The following is a 16,548-nucleotide window of genomic DNA, read 5'->3' as shown; positions in this document are numbered from 1 at the left end:
GCTGGCTTGCTGACCCAAGCTGCCTTGAAGTACAACATCCACAAGGAATAACTAAAAATCCATAAGTAGCCAAACTTTTCTCTACTTTGCTCCAGAAGATCATGTAGGTGAATTTAGTGTGTAACTTCCTTGGTTTGCTTTATATTCTAAGACTCTTATAAGTGCACTCACTATTCTTGTTTGTTCAGAATACACTTTTTTTTTTTCAACTAGGAAAAGAAATATTAACTGATTTGATATACACAAAAAAATAAAGAGATGATCCAAAACATATGAACAATGAATACGGAATAAAGATCTTCTTTCTCTGTGGAGAAAGAATATAAAAACCACATTACTAAAATTTTTCAGCATTTCATTTTTTAATTTTTCTAATAGTACATTCTTTAAAAGGAGTTCACAACTTCAAGTCCAAATAGAAGGGTTACATAGTGCGAATGGAAAGCTGTCATTTTCAGTGGAGCTATTGCCTAATTACCCTGGAAAAAAGTGTTCATAGGGTTGAACTGATGCAAAAATCCCTTAGAAAAGCTTCATTTGTTGCCTGTAAAGAGTCTTCTTAAGGTCACTTTTACTTCCAGACCATCCCCTTGTTTCTAGTGAAAGAGTTTGCTTGGTAATGGCTTGTGGTTCCACAGTGTTTTGTGTATGAAAAGCGTAGGCTAAGATACTACCAAAGTCGCTCCAATTGTAGATTCTGCCCCAAAAGGAAGTCCCGACACTGTAACATTTCCCCTCAACTTTCAGCAAGACACATGAAAAGAAAACTCAAGTCGCATTTTAATCTTTACTTTGATTGCCATGTTCAGTGGCGTTGCGAGGCTGCCGCGTCGTGGGACACGGAGCTCCCGTGGGCCCGGTGTGCTTGTTAAATGACCTGCGGATTCAGAGTGGTGGCCCCAGCCCGGGTCGGGGTCCGCAGTCAGAGGCATCTGGTGGCTGCCGGGGCTGTGGCTGGGCCGGCTTGGGAGCACGTGGGAGCCAAGTGCTCCCTGGGCACTCTCAGAAGCAGGGGACATAGCAGCAATCCCGGGACAGGAACAGAGGCAAGCCCACGACACCATGCTCTCCATCTGCCGACCGGGTTCCTGGACAGAGCTGATGTTTACTGCTGGGACAAGAGTGCGCTCCTATTTGCTTTCATTTTCTCCAGGCGCTTCACTAAATGGCCGTTGCTCACCTCCAGCTCTTCTGTCTTGTCCAATGCACAGCGCAGCTGGAAGCAAAGAGGAAAGGCAGCTTTGAGGAACTTGCTTCCTCCCAACATAAAAGGATTGCCAAGATTCCATCCCACTGCAAAGGACAGTCGTCGTCTGGACACACTGAGCTCCTTGCAGTACAAGCCCTGTGTGTGTGCATGTGTATATTTCTTAACTATTCCTTAAGGGATTCAAGGCACAAGATCCTGGCCTCAGGAGTGACTAGGCACGTGTATATTTCTTAACTATTCCTTAAGGGACTCAAGGCACAAGATCCTGGACTCAGGAGTGACTAGGCATGTGTATATTTCTTAACTACTCCTTAAGGGACTCAAAGCACAAGATCCTGGCCTCAGGAGTGACTAGGCAACCCTCCTCTGAAACAACTCGACCCCAGACACGGCACAGTCTTGGGGGTTCCAATGGTCTGACAAAACATAAGTGAGGCGAACAGATCAGAGCTGAGCCCCGGCCAGTTGGAGGAGTTGGTCCCTGAGGCCTGGGCAGCCGGGGGCAAGGTTTCTACAACCAGAAACCAAAGTGGGAATGGTGGAGGCCAAGAGGGCCACACCGTAGAGCCCGGGCCACAAGAGCCTTGGGGTCAGAGTGGAAGCCACACCATCAAGGCCACAGGGCGGACAGGTGGGGGTACAACCGCCCCGTGGTTGCAGAGACACGCATCCTCAGAACGGAGACTGCACCTCTACCTCTGATCCAAAGGCCTTGGGGGGTGGGGTCCTGGGGTCCTGGCATGGGTTAGTCTCCCTGCACCCCCTCTCACTAGCAGAGGCAGAAGCAGAAGCAGAAGCAAGCCCCTCTGCAGGAAATTTCCCCAAGGGAGGCCCGGAGGACCCCGCACATCAAAATCAAGCATCACTTCACGAGACACGAAACACACGAAGGATAAGCGTTCTGAGCCAGCAAGGGAATTCGAGCTGCCAAGACTGAACATGGGTCAGTCCTTGGGTGGGCATGGAAAACACAAGAGTGTTCCTGTACAATATCTTTAAAGAGAGGATACAGTTAACAAAGAAGCATACACAACCATACAATGAGCAACCATCAGGAATGAACACACTTTAAAAAGATGAAAGGTGAATGGGGAGACCTACCAGCAAAGCAGTAAGGAGCTGGGCAGGACAGGTGGGTATAAAATATGGGGGCTGCAGGGAAAGGGTCTGACCACCTCAGGGTCAGAGCCCCAGAGGGGAAGTGGAGAGACTAGGAAAGAGGAATACATAAGGAGATCATGGGTGAAAACTTTCCAAACTTGACTTAGAAACAGACTTCATGGATGCAAGAAATACAATACATCCCAAGGAAACCTGCAGAGGACGCATGAGGGCGAAGCCGCAGAAAATCAAAGACCAAGAAGAACTTGAGAGAAGCAGGAGAGAAGAGGCCACCTACAAATGCCCCACAGCCACCATCATGGGGAGACCTGGGATTCAGCCCCAGGCTCTCAGGGGCATTGGCAGGGCCCTTTGGGATGGCTTTGGCGCCAGGCCCGGGAACAGTCTGGGGTGGGGGGAGGGGTAGAAGCCCTCTCGGCTGACAGTTTGACCATCACTTCCCATTCTTTCCCTGCCAACAGCCTAGAAAATTTACCTCTCTTTGGAGTTTCCGTTTTTCGGCCTTAAGTTCATCTTCTATTTTTTCGGCATTTTCAGCAGCCGATTTATAACGGGATACTTGACTCTCTAACCTTATTACCTAGAAGGAAGGGAAACATCCTATGTGTAAATTAACAGGCCTGTTTTCTTTCTCCAGTTGCTTTATCACATGTGGAATCAAAAGGCAAAGTTATCAAATGGGAGGACAGACCATGCAAATCGTTAAGACCTAGCACCTTGGGCTGTGTATAGGTTCTAGCCAAGTGAGCCCTTCTGGGCAGCCCAGCGCTGATGGCTGTGAGGGTCCCCTCCCCTTTCTGATCCTAGTCCAAAGTCGTGGCTCCCACAGTGCTGCCCTCCCTCCCCAAGATGGGGCCATTCTGCAGGTGAAGGTATGTTGAGGCAGAATGATGTTCTGGACAAAGGTTCAGCCAGGGCCTCAGCTCCTGTCACTCTCCCTGGGGTGGCATGGAGGGGAGGAAGCAAGGGAGAAGGAAAGGCCAGAACTAGTAGAGAGGAAAGGAAGGAGGCTTGAGGATGGCATTCCATAGCCAGGCCTGTGGCAAGGGACAGAAGCAGCCACCACCCACTTGAGACTTTCAGTCCACTGAGACCGAAAGCCTGCTTCCTAAACTCGTCTGGTCCCAGGCGTGCTATTCTCATTTCTGTTTCCTCTAAAACTCCCCAAAGTGCTAGCCACAGGGACCCATAACTGAGGGGGTTAGAGTACCGACTTCATCTCTCCCTTGGCTGAGGACGCAGCTTGCCCGATTGGCCCAACGTGCTAGAGGCATAAACACCCCCTATCTAGAAACCAGAGCGAGCCAACCAAGGAGAGAGGCAGAAAATCTGGGAAAGAGGGATGGCCCCACGTGAAATGCTTTCTAATTATTTTTAAAGAACATTTTTAAGCCCCCCCACTCCCGCCCACATTAGTGATTTTCCAGAACCAGCCATTGTTTATAAAGGGTTAGTATCCATTATAACAACCAGAATCTTCCCAGTGATCTTCCCTCCCCTACTTTCTCTCTCTGCAGGAAACACACAGACAGCCCTTTCTGGCTCTGTGACTCTCTGCTCCTCTTTGCGCTCAGCCCTCCAGGGCGAGTTCTAGCAAGTGCACCTCAGTTAATCACCGCTTTCACTCCCCATTTATTGCTTAAAAGTACACACACATACATTTTGTTCTAATGCAGTTATCTCTTGCTCAGATTTTGCAAGTTTAAATTTGAGGTCGCTGATCTGTCTGTTGGCATCCCCTAAAGGTTGAAAGAGAAGGAAAATCTGTTAAGCTCTTGGGCTTTTTAAAATGTGAAATGGGATCCAAGTCCCCTACTGAGTCATTGGCATGCAAACCTGGAAGTTCAGGCCTGTGGGCCCATGAGGGTAAGGAGGGTTGGGGGAGGAGAGGGGGAAGCTGAGATTGGAGAAGGCAAACTCTCTCCCTGTGCCCAGGCTGGGCAGGTGCGAGGTAGGAGAGCCCCTCTGAGCACAGAACACAAAGAAGTGGTCAGGGGAGGGGAAGGCGGGAGACTTCTGGTAATTTTATCTCCCTTTAAGCCTCTTTCTAGTTTACTTGTATGGAAAAATACCTTTTACTTTTTCCATACCATCGGCTGAAGTCCTATGCAGCCTGGAAAACACCGTTTCTCACAGTGTATCATATGGTGGTAACTTGGTGCACATTTGGGGGACACCTGTTCGAGTCCCAGGGCTCAGACAGCATCATCCCCACTCTGCCCACCTGCCCAGCCTCGTTCCAGTTCCATCCCACACAGAGACATCATTGCACTGTTGTACTCAAGGGCTTTTGGGGGCCAAGGGGAACGCCGGGTGTTCTTGGCCATGACGGCTTTTCTCTAGCCCAAGGATCACACAAACAGGACATGTAAAGCGTTTACTCCCCCAAGAGGATGGACATTTACTTTGCAGATCCATTACGTGAATGTCTGTCCCGTTTTCTAAGATGTCATTTCCGGGGTGTGGGTTGTCCAGCTTGCCATTCTTCTGTCTTTCTTCCAGCTGTCCTTTGAGTTTCTTAATCTGAAAACACCCACCAATAAAATGTGTGAATTTCTCGACTCTAAATGAGGCCGGAATTTGAGCGTAGAGCCTATGACAAAGGAAGAGGTGTGAAGAAACCAATGCCCCATAATAACAGTTGAGTGTTGCTATGGGGTTATTTCCTGGGTCTTCAAGGTGCCCAAGAGATCGGGGTTACATAATCAAGCACAAGAAAAAGGTAGTAAATGGTTACAATCCACCAGCCACCATGGGGGGGGGGGTCTCTCACCTTTAATAACCAATCCAAATAAATAGATGAACACCTCCGGCCCACTGGTACTCTTCTCAGGAAGTAAGAGCATAATGGGTGAAAATGGAATCAGGTTCACCGTATCAGGCAGAAATTATTTTGTAACTCTGGGTGACAAGTTACTTTTTTTTTTTTTTTAGATTTTATTTATGTATTTGACAGAGAAAAATCACAAGCAGGCAGAGAGGCAGGCAGGTGTGTGTGTGGGAGGGGGTAAGCAGGCTCCCCACCAAGCAGAGAGTCTGATGTGGGGCTCGATCCCAGGACCCTGGGATCATGACCTCAGCCAAAGGCAGAGGCTTTAACCCACTGAGCCACCCAGGTGCCCCTGAAAAGTTATTTCTAAGTTTGAAATTCCTCTTGAATTCAGGAGACTATACATAACATACTTTAAATGTTTAGCTCAGAGTTGTTAGCAAATCAGTGCACTAGTCACCTTCACATTCTTCACTTAGAAGCTGGGCAGGGCCTTCTGGAGCCTTCCAGGCCCAGAAGCACCATCTGGAGGGCCTAACAGAACTGTGTGCTCCCTCACAGAGTCCCTGCTCAGGGAGCTGGCCTCTGCCCAGCTCTGGTCCCTCGGGCGGAGGCATGTTGAGCCGGAAGGGCGGTCAGCAGCCAGGACTATAGAAAGTTCCGGTGTCTGATGGGCAGTCTCCCAGCCCTTGTCCTGTTAACCTCTGACCTCTCTGCCCCCGGTGGAAGCTGCCTCCTCCCCCAACAGCCAGCACAGAGCAGAGCAGAAACTCAGGCACAGACTGCCCACTGGTATGCTGCACTGCTCTAAGGAAATGCCTACAGAATTAGGATGGAAACGTGTTTTTAAAAGATCCCAGGAACCTCAATGCAGCTACCACATTGAGTGCTTTCCCCGATTTCGAGAGCAACCTTCCGAGGAATTGTCAACAGTACAGCAAAATACCGTTGATTAGGCTTATGAAGAAAACTGAGAGGAAGTGAGTTTCCTCAGAAAGTGATCCTAGAAGGACTGAGGAACTGCCCTGCACACAAAAAGACCAAGCAGGACCGTCGGTGAGTGTTTCTGGAGGTGGAAGAATGTGACAAAGGTCAACAACTTTGGTCAGCTGCACCAAGAAGAAAGTACCTTCTGGAAAGGCGTGCTGATCACTGAGGGACCCCCAGACCGACTTCGCTGAGCCAACAGAAGTCGGAGAAGTGCTGTCAGCACCTGCCTCTTGACGGTTCATCTAGCCCCTTATATACAAACGTAAATATTTGTTCTAAGCAGCAATCGGCATAGAGCGAACCACATTCAGTTCCCCGGCCTCCAGTCTTTGGGACATCCTCTCTGAACCTCACATGACTTGCGATGTCCTACACGGAAAGAACTAGTAAGGGCACAGGCTGGCTTGGTAATTGCTTTCAGGCATGATGCGTTAGGGTTGTCCCGAGAAAGCAAGAAAGTAAGTATGGGAAGGTTCTCAGGCTCAGGGACCGCCCATCAGGGAACTCAAAGTAATAAAAAGATGGTTACCTGTTCCAATAAGCATTCCCGTTCATCAACAAGCTTTTTCAACCTAATATCTAAAGAAATCAGAAAGACAGAGGTTGGGGTGAATCCGCAGAGTGCACCATTTGGCAGAATGCTAAACCGGAGAGCGAGCATTCAGGTTAGTGAAACTGATGATGAAGGTATTATACACGTACCACAGTGAATGAGGCCACACACGGGACTGGGGAAGACGTCAGCCGAGGGAGAGTGGCGTGGGTCAAGCTCTCACACATGCTTATGTCGTCAGGGGCAGCGTCCGGCTGCATGCAAACGGGCTAGTCTTCTACTTGGGGTTAGCATGCAAGGACTCTAGGGCCAAACCACACTGCAACACAAGATCTCACAGGCTTCACGGCGGAACATCATTAGCGAGGTACAAACAGACGGAGCATCGCGATCGGTTATCAACGGCATTTTCATTATCTTTGACTTCCCAAGGTCATGGCCCAGAAGAAGGGATCTTTCTCTTTTCTCTCAGAGACACCCCAGCGCCAGAGTTTTGACTCTACATTTACAAATCAGAGGTCTGCTGATGACACAGCTGCTCCCCCGCTCCTGTAGAGTGGGTCTTGTCCTGGGAGCTGCAGTGACGCTGTGGATTTCTGTCACCCCTGCCACCCGGTCACTGAAGAGTGCATGCCTCTCAAAATCCCCCCAGACATTCCTCTGAAGGGGTGTCAAGGGATATAATCTGCAGAGTACAGAGGAGGAGACCAGCCCAGGGGCAGTTTAGGGGTGCAGGCAAAACCCCACCCCAGTGTAAAGGCCAAATCAGGAAGACAGGGTGGTGACAGCACTGCTCATGGGTACTGCATGGTCACTCTGTCCCAGGCATGGCCCGAGTGGCCGCACCTTCACCCACACAGCCCTACAGGTACGCCCTGCTACTCTCTCCCTCTTCTACAGGCAGGGGCCCCCACCTCTAAACACTGTACTCTCTGTTGTTTCAGATCTATACCCAGACCTTGGAGTCGGAGCTGGACTCCCAGCCTGAGACTCTTCCTCCTGAGGCCACGGTGCTTCCATGCTGCACAGTTCTGATTCCCCGCGTGAAAGAGGAAATAGATCATCTGCATAAAATGCACTTTTGTTTCCATCTAAACAATCACCTGTCAATATTCTCATCCCAGTCACACGCTTTCCTAATTGTTCTTCCAAGCGCCCCACGTCGTTACTTTGAAAGACACAACCACAAAATAAATTAAGCCAGAAATGTCAAGCTTAACAGAGGACAAACTTATGACCCTCTGGAATTCCATTTTAATTTACACAGTCAAATTGTTTCTGATAGTTTATTCTTTCTCTTCTACAAGCCCATCTAACACTGAAACACCAATGTCATGAACCAGCTCTTTATTCAATGTAACTTTTTATTTTATCTTATATTCTACATACAAAACCCATAGCATCCTAAGAAGCAATGAGTATGTCAGAAAGTGGTCTTGAATTTCATCCATCTATTGTACAATTTTATTATCATCGCGTTTCTATTAGAAGACTTTGAATATTCTGGATAGCAAGTACAAAATAAACGTTAAGATATAATAATGGAGCTGGCCAACAAATACGAAATAAGGGTAAAATGACCTTCACTCTTGAGGTGAGAATATGAAAAACACAGAAGTGAAATTTTAAGGGAGACAAGCTTTACAGCAGAATTGGAGAGAAGTTTAAAACTACGTTTGGAGAGAATGGAAAAAAGAAAGAAGCAAATTAACTGGATAGGAAGAAAAAGGGCACGACTTTTGTAGTTTTAAAGATCACTAAGTCTGATTCACTGGTTCACTGATTCATTGATGCACAGTGGGGCATCATCGAGATGCTGACCCTATCCCCTCCCCAGAGCACTGCAGACCTAGCATTGTCCTGCCTTTACAAAGTTCCGCTGCTCATGGCTGGCCTGTCATACCTGGTCAGGAACAGACATAAACTATTCATCAAAGGGTACAACTGCTGTGCTTAGAAACAAGGCATGGAAGAAAATAAAGTCACAGTATCTCAAATTTAGAGTTTCTCTTATACAGAGAAGAAGTCAACACGTGTTGGCTAGGAAGGGATTTCAATTGTTAAAAGTCTGGTTTTTCCATACTGAATTCCAATAAATGTTCTGGAACACAATCAAGAGGCCCATGAAATGAGAAGCACTTATAGTTGACGAGGTCTTAGGACAGTCACCGGGGCAGCCAGTGTCCGTAGCTCTGACATTCTCTGAACCCCTGTTCCCCTTGGTCTTTCTTCTGGCCTGCACCTTGTCACCTCACCTGTCCAGGGGCAGCAAGGCCAATCCCCCGCAAGGACCACAAGCACTAAGCACTCCCTCTCTGCACTGTTTTACCTGGATCTGGCCCGTAACCCTAGAGGGCAGGTTCCAACTCCATTTTCAGAGAGCAACTGAAACAGTGAGGGTGGGTAGCTGGCTGGTAACAATACATTCTCAGGAGCAGGATTTCCATTCTGTGGGTTAATTTCAGCCATCGTGGGCCTCTAGCTTCCTCTCCTGAGGCAGAGGAAAATCACCTCCCCTCCATATGGGCAAAGATAGTGAGAGGAAAGCTGACGTCTCTCAAGGAATCTGCTCCTGCCTTGCCCTGACTTAGTCTGATTATAATCCATGTGGGCCATTTCCATGGACCCTGGGGCCAGCCTCCCACACCAGGAGAGCACCTCCTTCCTGCAAAAGCCAGAACAGGGACAGGGTTTTTCTCCTATTTACAGGGCCTGGGAGGTGTGTACAGATGGGAACTGTATATGTCATCCACCACTGAAGTCATACACATCTTGAAAAACATGTAGTTAAAAAAAAAAAAGTAAAACACTATGTAAATGATAAGTAAAATAATATGCAAATAACATGTAAAAAATATAAGGAGCTGTAGATAGGGTAAAAGGAAAAGAGTGAGGGTTTCTTCTCCTGAAAGACAAAGTTTTCTCTATTTACGATCATCACACTGATAAATCACACATTCTAACACGTCGTAGGCATGAACACCCCCCTTCCTTTTGTTCTGTGGCCTGGACACAAATCTCATTGCTGGGTTCCTTTGTTTCGATGGCACGCTGTTCAAGGTGGTCTCCTAGGAAAGGGGTTTACTGCAGAAAACAGGAACCCAAAACTGCATGAAGCCCCAGGACTAGCACTCCAGGGTCTGAGCGACAGAAGAGATTTAAATGTTCAGGTCATGAGGTTTTCCGTTTGCTAAACGCTAAACATTACAGAAAGTACTCAGTGCAATACATCTCATTTCCAAAAACCCCTGAAAAACACTCTACTGTTTCTCCACCTTTGTAAATCATCAAATAAGAACCCTGAATTCAAAATTCTGTTGCTGTTCCCTATTTTCTATGTACACCCATGAGGATACTTTAAACTTTTGAAGGAAGATTTACATTTTATATACAGTAGCTATGTTCTGGTTTGGGGCTAGAAGACATCCCTACTTTTTGATTAAGATATCAGTGATGGAACGTTTTCCTCTGCTCTGTATGGGAGTGAAACGTCAGGGGTCTTGGTTCCTCTGGGTTTGTGCTGACAGGTAGCCTCTTCTGAGTCTGAATTTTTTGACATCAAATCTTTCCAAAACGCCTTATATACCTCTGTGCCTTCTTCACCTGAACGTCCCTAAGGTCCTACTGACTTCTTGGTAGCTTGAGGGTCTTCCCATGGACATCAGTTACTGCTACAATGTCACTTTCCCCTTCTTGCGGGGTAAGGGGATGCTCACAGTGAAGGCTCTTAGATTATCAAGAACTGACTTGGCTGTTCAGAATCTGCCCACCCCCCCCCAACTTTTTTTTTTTTTTTTTTGCTCATTTCCTGATTCTCAGCTGTTCATTTCCGCTAGAAGCCTGGTCCTATCTGCTGTCCACTGGCACAGTGCCTTCCGGATATGAAGTGATCAAAACGTCTATTACTTAAATGGATGCGTGAATAATCAAGAGCCCTGGACGGCTGACCTAAGGGGTATGAAGTATGCCAGAATGTCCTTAAATGTGCTGTTAAGTAACAGAGGAAAGGGCTTTAAGGTCTTTTAAGGAAGACCTCAAAATGGCTTGATGATCTCACCGTCCAGTGAGCTGTGTTGTTGAATCATCTCCCCAGAGACCTCTGAAAGTAGGAATGAGAGCTCTTTCCCGACGCCCATTCCATGCTGAGTGTGGCTTTGCTAAAGTTAGAGGCATCCGCCCCCTCTCCAGGCCTTTGCAGCCTGTGGGCGGGAGACTCTCTAGCAAGCCTCGCAGTTTTCCACTCACAGGGCTCAAGCAGGGAGGGTATATGGGCCTTGCATCAGGACACTGACAGGCGAGGAGTCAGGGCTAATTTGCCAATTTCACCGTATCCTTCAAAGTAGTCTTAGTATCAGCACATGTTAGCAGAGCAACAGAATGGACAGCTTTCTTCACTGGGGCTCCTCACCAGAACCACAGATCCCAGGAGAGTCTATGAGGGCAGATCTTCCCAGTTCTCCCCAGGAGGGCATGATGCTAGCCCTGGTCTAGGTACCAGGAGAGACGTTCACTCTCGAGGGACAATGTAACAAGTCCTTCGCACAACACAGACTGGGAATTAGCAGCCCAGAAGTAGGCGCTACTTTGAAGATAATAATTATGTAGAACAGTAGCCACTGCTGGAATTCAAGTAGCGCAAAGAGTGGAATCACAGGCTTGTAAAGTTATAAAATGTTTTTATTTCAATTACATAATAACACTTACGCTTGCCTCAAATTTTATTGAGGTTTTGGTCTTTTTTGTACTCAATTATACCTTGTAACAGTGACATGAATTCTTTCATCTCATAAAGTGTCAACAGCATTCATAATGTACAGTCCTTTGTGATTTTAGTATTTTACAATTTTTTAATTTAACTTTACAATTATTTTTAAAAATGCTTCCTTGTATAGAAAATATATACTTCCTTCAGGAAGATCAAATCAAGAATTTTCCAATAATATATTGAGATACAACAAATGAAAATATTTATACCAAAATACTAAAAGTGATTCAACTATTTAAAATATCCCGTTATAGTTGAATCAGCAGTTTGTGCAAGAATGGTACCTTTCATATTTTTCTCTTGAATCAAAGACAAATAGAGAAGTAATTTAAAGGTTAAAAAAATAAATTTTAGAAATGCTCCCCTGCACAAAATCTGCATTGGGAAGTGCAATTTCAATGTATGTCTCTTCCAGAAACAAATTAAAAAAAAAAAAAAAAGACTGTATAAAATGACTTTGGTACATAATCAGCATGAAGTGAAGTTAAAATCCACAAAATGAATTCAGGTATTATCAATGAGATCAAAAGTATCAGTTTGAGATAAAATACTTAATATGAGGTAAAGGGAAGTAAGATATCCCAGTGCCTTAAGATATATTTATTTCTTATCCCTAACATGATTAATTACTGTCCTAAGGTGCAAATCTTATCACGCAGTGACCTATACACTATTGGCCATTTATCTCCTTTTGAAACAAAATACCGTATAGGTTATAACGTACACATCAAAGTCAAATACAAAAGGACATAGATTCAAATGAAGACATATTAAAAATCAGCTGTACTCACAAATCTCAGAATGCCACATTTGGTCATTTCAGTTGGATGGTGATGGCTTTGGTCAAGAGTATCAGCCCAAGGAAACGTTAAATAGCTTCATTTGGATTGTAGGCAGAAACGCGCAGTGTGTACCATGGTCTGACACGGCAGGAATGCTCTCAGGACTCCTACTGATTACAGATGTATCTTTCTTTCTAATCGGGGTGATAACCTTAATGAGGAAGAATACAGCTACAAGTAACAGTCTGTAACTCGATGTGTTGGATAGCTTGGTGGTTGACTGTCCTACGGTGCATCTATCTCCATGTGGAATGTTTTAGGAACCTCACCCAGGGGGGCAGCAGACGAGCCCCTGACCACTGGGCTTCCTGTGCAATCCTTGGCCTCTGCCCATTTACGACATGGTACAGTCTTCCTTGCTTCTGCCCTTCTCGCTTTCGCCTCTCAGCTCATCCTTGCCTTCTGAAGTGCAGGCACCCAGCTCCATGTTGGGTACCAAGTCATCGTTTTCTGCGACCTTCTTGACTCTCTGACTGGGCCCCTCTGCCATCTCATGCTGCTCTGTACTTCCCGTTTGAGGGGCATCTTCACTGTCCTTGAAGGGACCCTCACCCTCCAGCAGGGTGTTGCTGGATGCTCCTCCGCTCATTGGTTCTGGAGGACCCCTGCCATCATCCTTAGTGCCGTCTTTGATCATGGCTTCCTCTAGCTCCTTATCTCTGGCGCTTGTGCCTGATGAAGGGGTTGTGTCATCCCCCAAAGCTGATGTGTTGCCATCAGCTGTCTCTTTCCCCTGCTTAGTGTTTACATCATTGTCTTCTTGGTTAAGTGTTTCATCCAACTCAACTTTAGGATTTTCTGGACAATCAGGGTTTTCACTGCTTCCTGCTAAGCTTTCCTCTTCTGGACTTTCAGTCACCTCGTCTGGTGCTTCCACGACTGGTTTTCTGTCAGTAAGAGCTACGGGCTCATCTTCCTTCACCTCACTTAAATCTGAGTCCTGAAATGTTAACTGTTTCTCGACCTCATTAAGGGTTTCTACAGGTGCTGTTGTTTTTTTCTTCTTGTTTTTCTTCTTCTTGTTCTTTGTCTTCCTCTGTGATGAATCTAGTGCCTCTCCCTGTTGGTCATTCCTTTCTTCCTCGGTGTCTTTCCTATCTAGGGGCTCACTTTCTGCATCTGCCACAGCCAGACCTGTTGCTCCCTGAGGACCGCTTCCAGCCTCTGGACAATAAGGAACATTCTGCAATTCTGTCTGTGTTGGTTCCTCGTCCCTCAACACTCTTTCCCCATCCTCCTTTTTGTCATGCTCCCCATCTACTGCTGTGCTCTGACCTGGGAACTCCTGGGGCTCAGAGGCTTCCTGCTCAGAGAACTCTTTGTCTAGATCCCGCCCAGTGCTTGCGTCCAGCTCCGTGGGGGCTTCTGTGGCACGCTGTTCATCAAAACTCACGTTGTCATGGCTGGATGTTGGAGGGCCAGAGGCTTCTGTGCTCACCTGCTCCCCAGGCCCCATTAGCCCTGCTTCCACCACACCCTCTGTGGGGCTCCCATCTTGCTGCCCCGTGTATGCGCTGCCCAGCCCTCCGGCTTCAGATGGTTGCAGGCAATTGGATTCTGCACACAGCTTTGTGCTCCCCTCTCCCAAGTTGGCATTCAAGTATTCCTGGTTTTCTGCAGATTCTTTGCTGTGGTTTTTGATATCTAAGGCATTGTAACTGTCCTGCCCAGTCCCAGGACCTGGGGTTTCGCCATCTAACACATGAGAACATTCGGACTGCTCAAGGGAAGCCCTAGTCCTATCGCCTGGTGTGTTTCTGACCTCATCAGACTCAACCTGCTCTGTATTTTCGAGGAGGGAAGCATTCTCTAGAATCTGGTTCTGAGCCTGCTCCTCATTCGTAGCATCTGCTAATGCTCCCGGGGAGGGGGCACCATCTTCAGAGGCCTTCTGGTCCTCGGCATTTTCACCAGGGCGGAACACCTCTGTGTCCACACACTCCTGGGCTGGGTCCTCCTTGTGCCGCTCTCGCTCAGTATTCTGCAAGATTTCTTTTTTCCCCACATTCTCCACAATTTCACTTTGCACCTCCACTTCACTGGCTCTTCCTAAAAGACCATTGAGAAAATTGAAGGGACCCCATGATGTGGTGACCACTGAGCACACATCACAGCGTAAACACATGTTCTCTCACCCACCCGACCCCCTTCCTAAGGAGAGCACGGCCTCAAAGAATCACATGAGACAGAAGCCTCTGCCAAATCTGTGCGGCAAAGCACTCATCCCGTTAGCAAATGTTCCATCCGTGGAGGCCACAGCCACTGTCTCAAAGGCGGGAGTGGCAGCTGGTGCCCTCTGGTGTGACCTGATTTTCAAAGGTGCAGTTAAATGTTAACCAATAGAGCTCTGCATCAGGCAGCCAACAATCCCAAGCAATGGGCTTTGGAATGACCTAAAGCTGTTTCCAGATGCACATCCAGACCCCTCCCACCTTTCTGCCTGTCAAACTGCACTGCGCTTCACATAGGCCTAAAACCACCTTCAAGCAAGTTTTGAAAGAAAGATTCAACCCCCCTTAGGAAACTCAGCCTCAACAGCTCATGTGAGGTGAAAAGAAATCCACCCTCAGCCCCGCCATCTAATTAAGCATGGTGTTCCTGAGAAAGCAGCCTGATGCCCTTGACATGCCTTAAACACCTCTGCCCCACCCCCACAGGGGCGGAGGGTAGGGGGGTGAGGGGTGGGGGGGAGGAGGGGTGAGGGTGTAAGGGTAGCAGGGGAGGTCTGGCAGGTGGCGAGTGCTCAGGAGCATGGTGGCCACCTCATCAATAATAAGCTATTCACCAACTAAAAGAAGTACAAATTAAAAACGTTACAACTTTGGAATGAACACTTGTATCTTAGATTCTCCAAACCAACCAACCCCCAGCATATCAGATGTCATGTCACTAAAAGTCGAAGCGGGATAAAATTATTACACTGTGGTCTCCCGGAGAAAGTGGGAGAAGTAGGAGGGCTCCTAGTTAGCTTTCCTCACCCTTTAAAGATGTCTGTCAGGGAGTATGTTTTATAACACACACTTCAGATTGATGAAATAGTATGTGTATGTACAAATTAAAAATATACCTATTGGAAAGTTCCCACGATCCTTTATTGATAGGGATATGCGATCAAAAAACATCTGGAGACCACTTAGGAAAGTGCTATTTCTGGTCCTTTAAGGGTTGGTTTCCCAATAGTTCATGAAGATTTATAAAACGTATGTTTGAACAAGAGTGACGTGATCAAATTCCTAGCTGCTCACACAGCTTATACGTAGGAAACCACTCAATTTATCTTCCTTCAGCAACTTTCATGCAATCAAAAGTGTTGTGTCCCTTTAGGAGTCATCGAGATAACGAGGGACATCTCCCTAGGAAGCAAGTCCTGAGAAGCTGGGGCCTAGAGGTTTCTACATTTCCATAAATTAAAAAAAAAAAATACGATGAAATCTTCTAAATGGAAATGAAAGACATAGGCTCCGGGTGGATTCCAGCCTCACTGTCGAGCGCAGGAACGTGGCGGGTAGCAAGGGACAGGCAAGACTTACCCACCGGCTATAACTTCAGTCTGCACCCTGGTTTCAGAAGGTTCATTTTACCCAAAAGCCAAACACTATGCCCAATATTAATCAGTGAATTTTTTCAGATATTTGCAAATTGTATAAAGTATTCTTACAATTACAGGATTCCCCAATTTCTACGCTTCAGAAGCAAAAACTGACGTACAAGGGGACAACATCTCTGACAGAGGGGAAGGCACATTCAGACTCTGGTGGGTAGGACACCCACTACCCTGCCCATGCTCCCCAGCCCGGGGCTGCCTGTCCACCTTGCCCCCTACCCAGGGCCACTGAGTGCTAGCTTGAGAATGGTACCCAAGACGTACTCCATCACAACCCCCCACGTGCCGTCCACAGGCACCTCGCACCCTCAAAATACGTAACGGTGTTGGGATGTGCAGAGTCGGCTTGTAACCAGGGCTAACTATCTCATTTTATAGCCTCTGCTACTCTGATCTGTGGAGAAGTCTGTAACGGAGCAAGTTTGGAAGCCATCTTGGCACGTGGCTGAGGAAAACCAACGAGTAGCATCAGAACTGTCCCTGAATTCCCGAGATGACACTCCTTGCATTTGCGGTTTCACTTGGTGGCTTTGAGAAGCAAGAGAAACGTATTCTTCAGCCATTGGTGGTGAGCACTGCACAGAGAGGCACACCAGACAACACACGTGGGTGGTCACACCGTGTGGCAAGGGCGTTCCCAGGAAGTGGCAGGACACATGGCATGCTGTGTGAGTGTTAATTGATCAGTGATG

At 47.1% G+C, this 16,548-nt stretch overlaps 1 protein-coding gene across 26 annotated transcripts in view; it reads right to left on the bottom strand.

Moving 5' to 3' along the window:
• Positions 1-338: 338 nt before the first annotated feature.
• Positions 339-16,548, bottom strand: part of LRRFIP1 (LRR binding FLII interacting protein 1) — a 139,379-nt gene continuing 123,169 nt past the window's right edge. For 20 of the 26 annotated variants that reach the window (XM_032857583.1, XM_032857589.1, XM_032857587.1 and 17 more), the window contains one exon: positions 12,337-14,301. In XM_032857583.1, the coding sequence (XP_032713474.1) occupies positions 12,587-14,301 (1,715 nt within the window). In that variant the 3' untranslated portion in view covers positions 12,337-12,586. Of the gene's footprint in view, positions 1,217-2,807; positions 2,913-3,991; positions 4,072-4,737; positions 4,856-6,621; positions 6,672-12,336; positions 14,302-16,548 lie in introns of those variants that run through there. The other 6 variants (XM_032857604.1, XM_032857608.1, XM_032857605.1 and 3 more) reach the window with 2 other exon arrangements.

Source organism: Lontra canadensis, unplaced genomic scaffold, assembly GCF_010015895.1.
Source record: "Lontra canadensis isolate GAN:19392208 unplaced genomic scaffold, GSC_riverotter_1.0 scaffold13, whole genome shotgun sequence".
Lineage (NCBI taxonomy): Eukaryota > Metazoa > Chordata > Mammalia > Carnivora > Mustelidae > Lontra > Lontra canadensis.
Note: the sequence above shows the minus strand (reverse complement) of the source record. Positions and strands in the feature narration are given on the sequence as shown.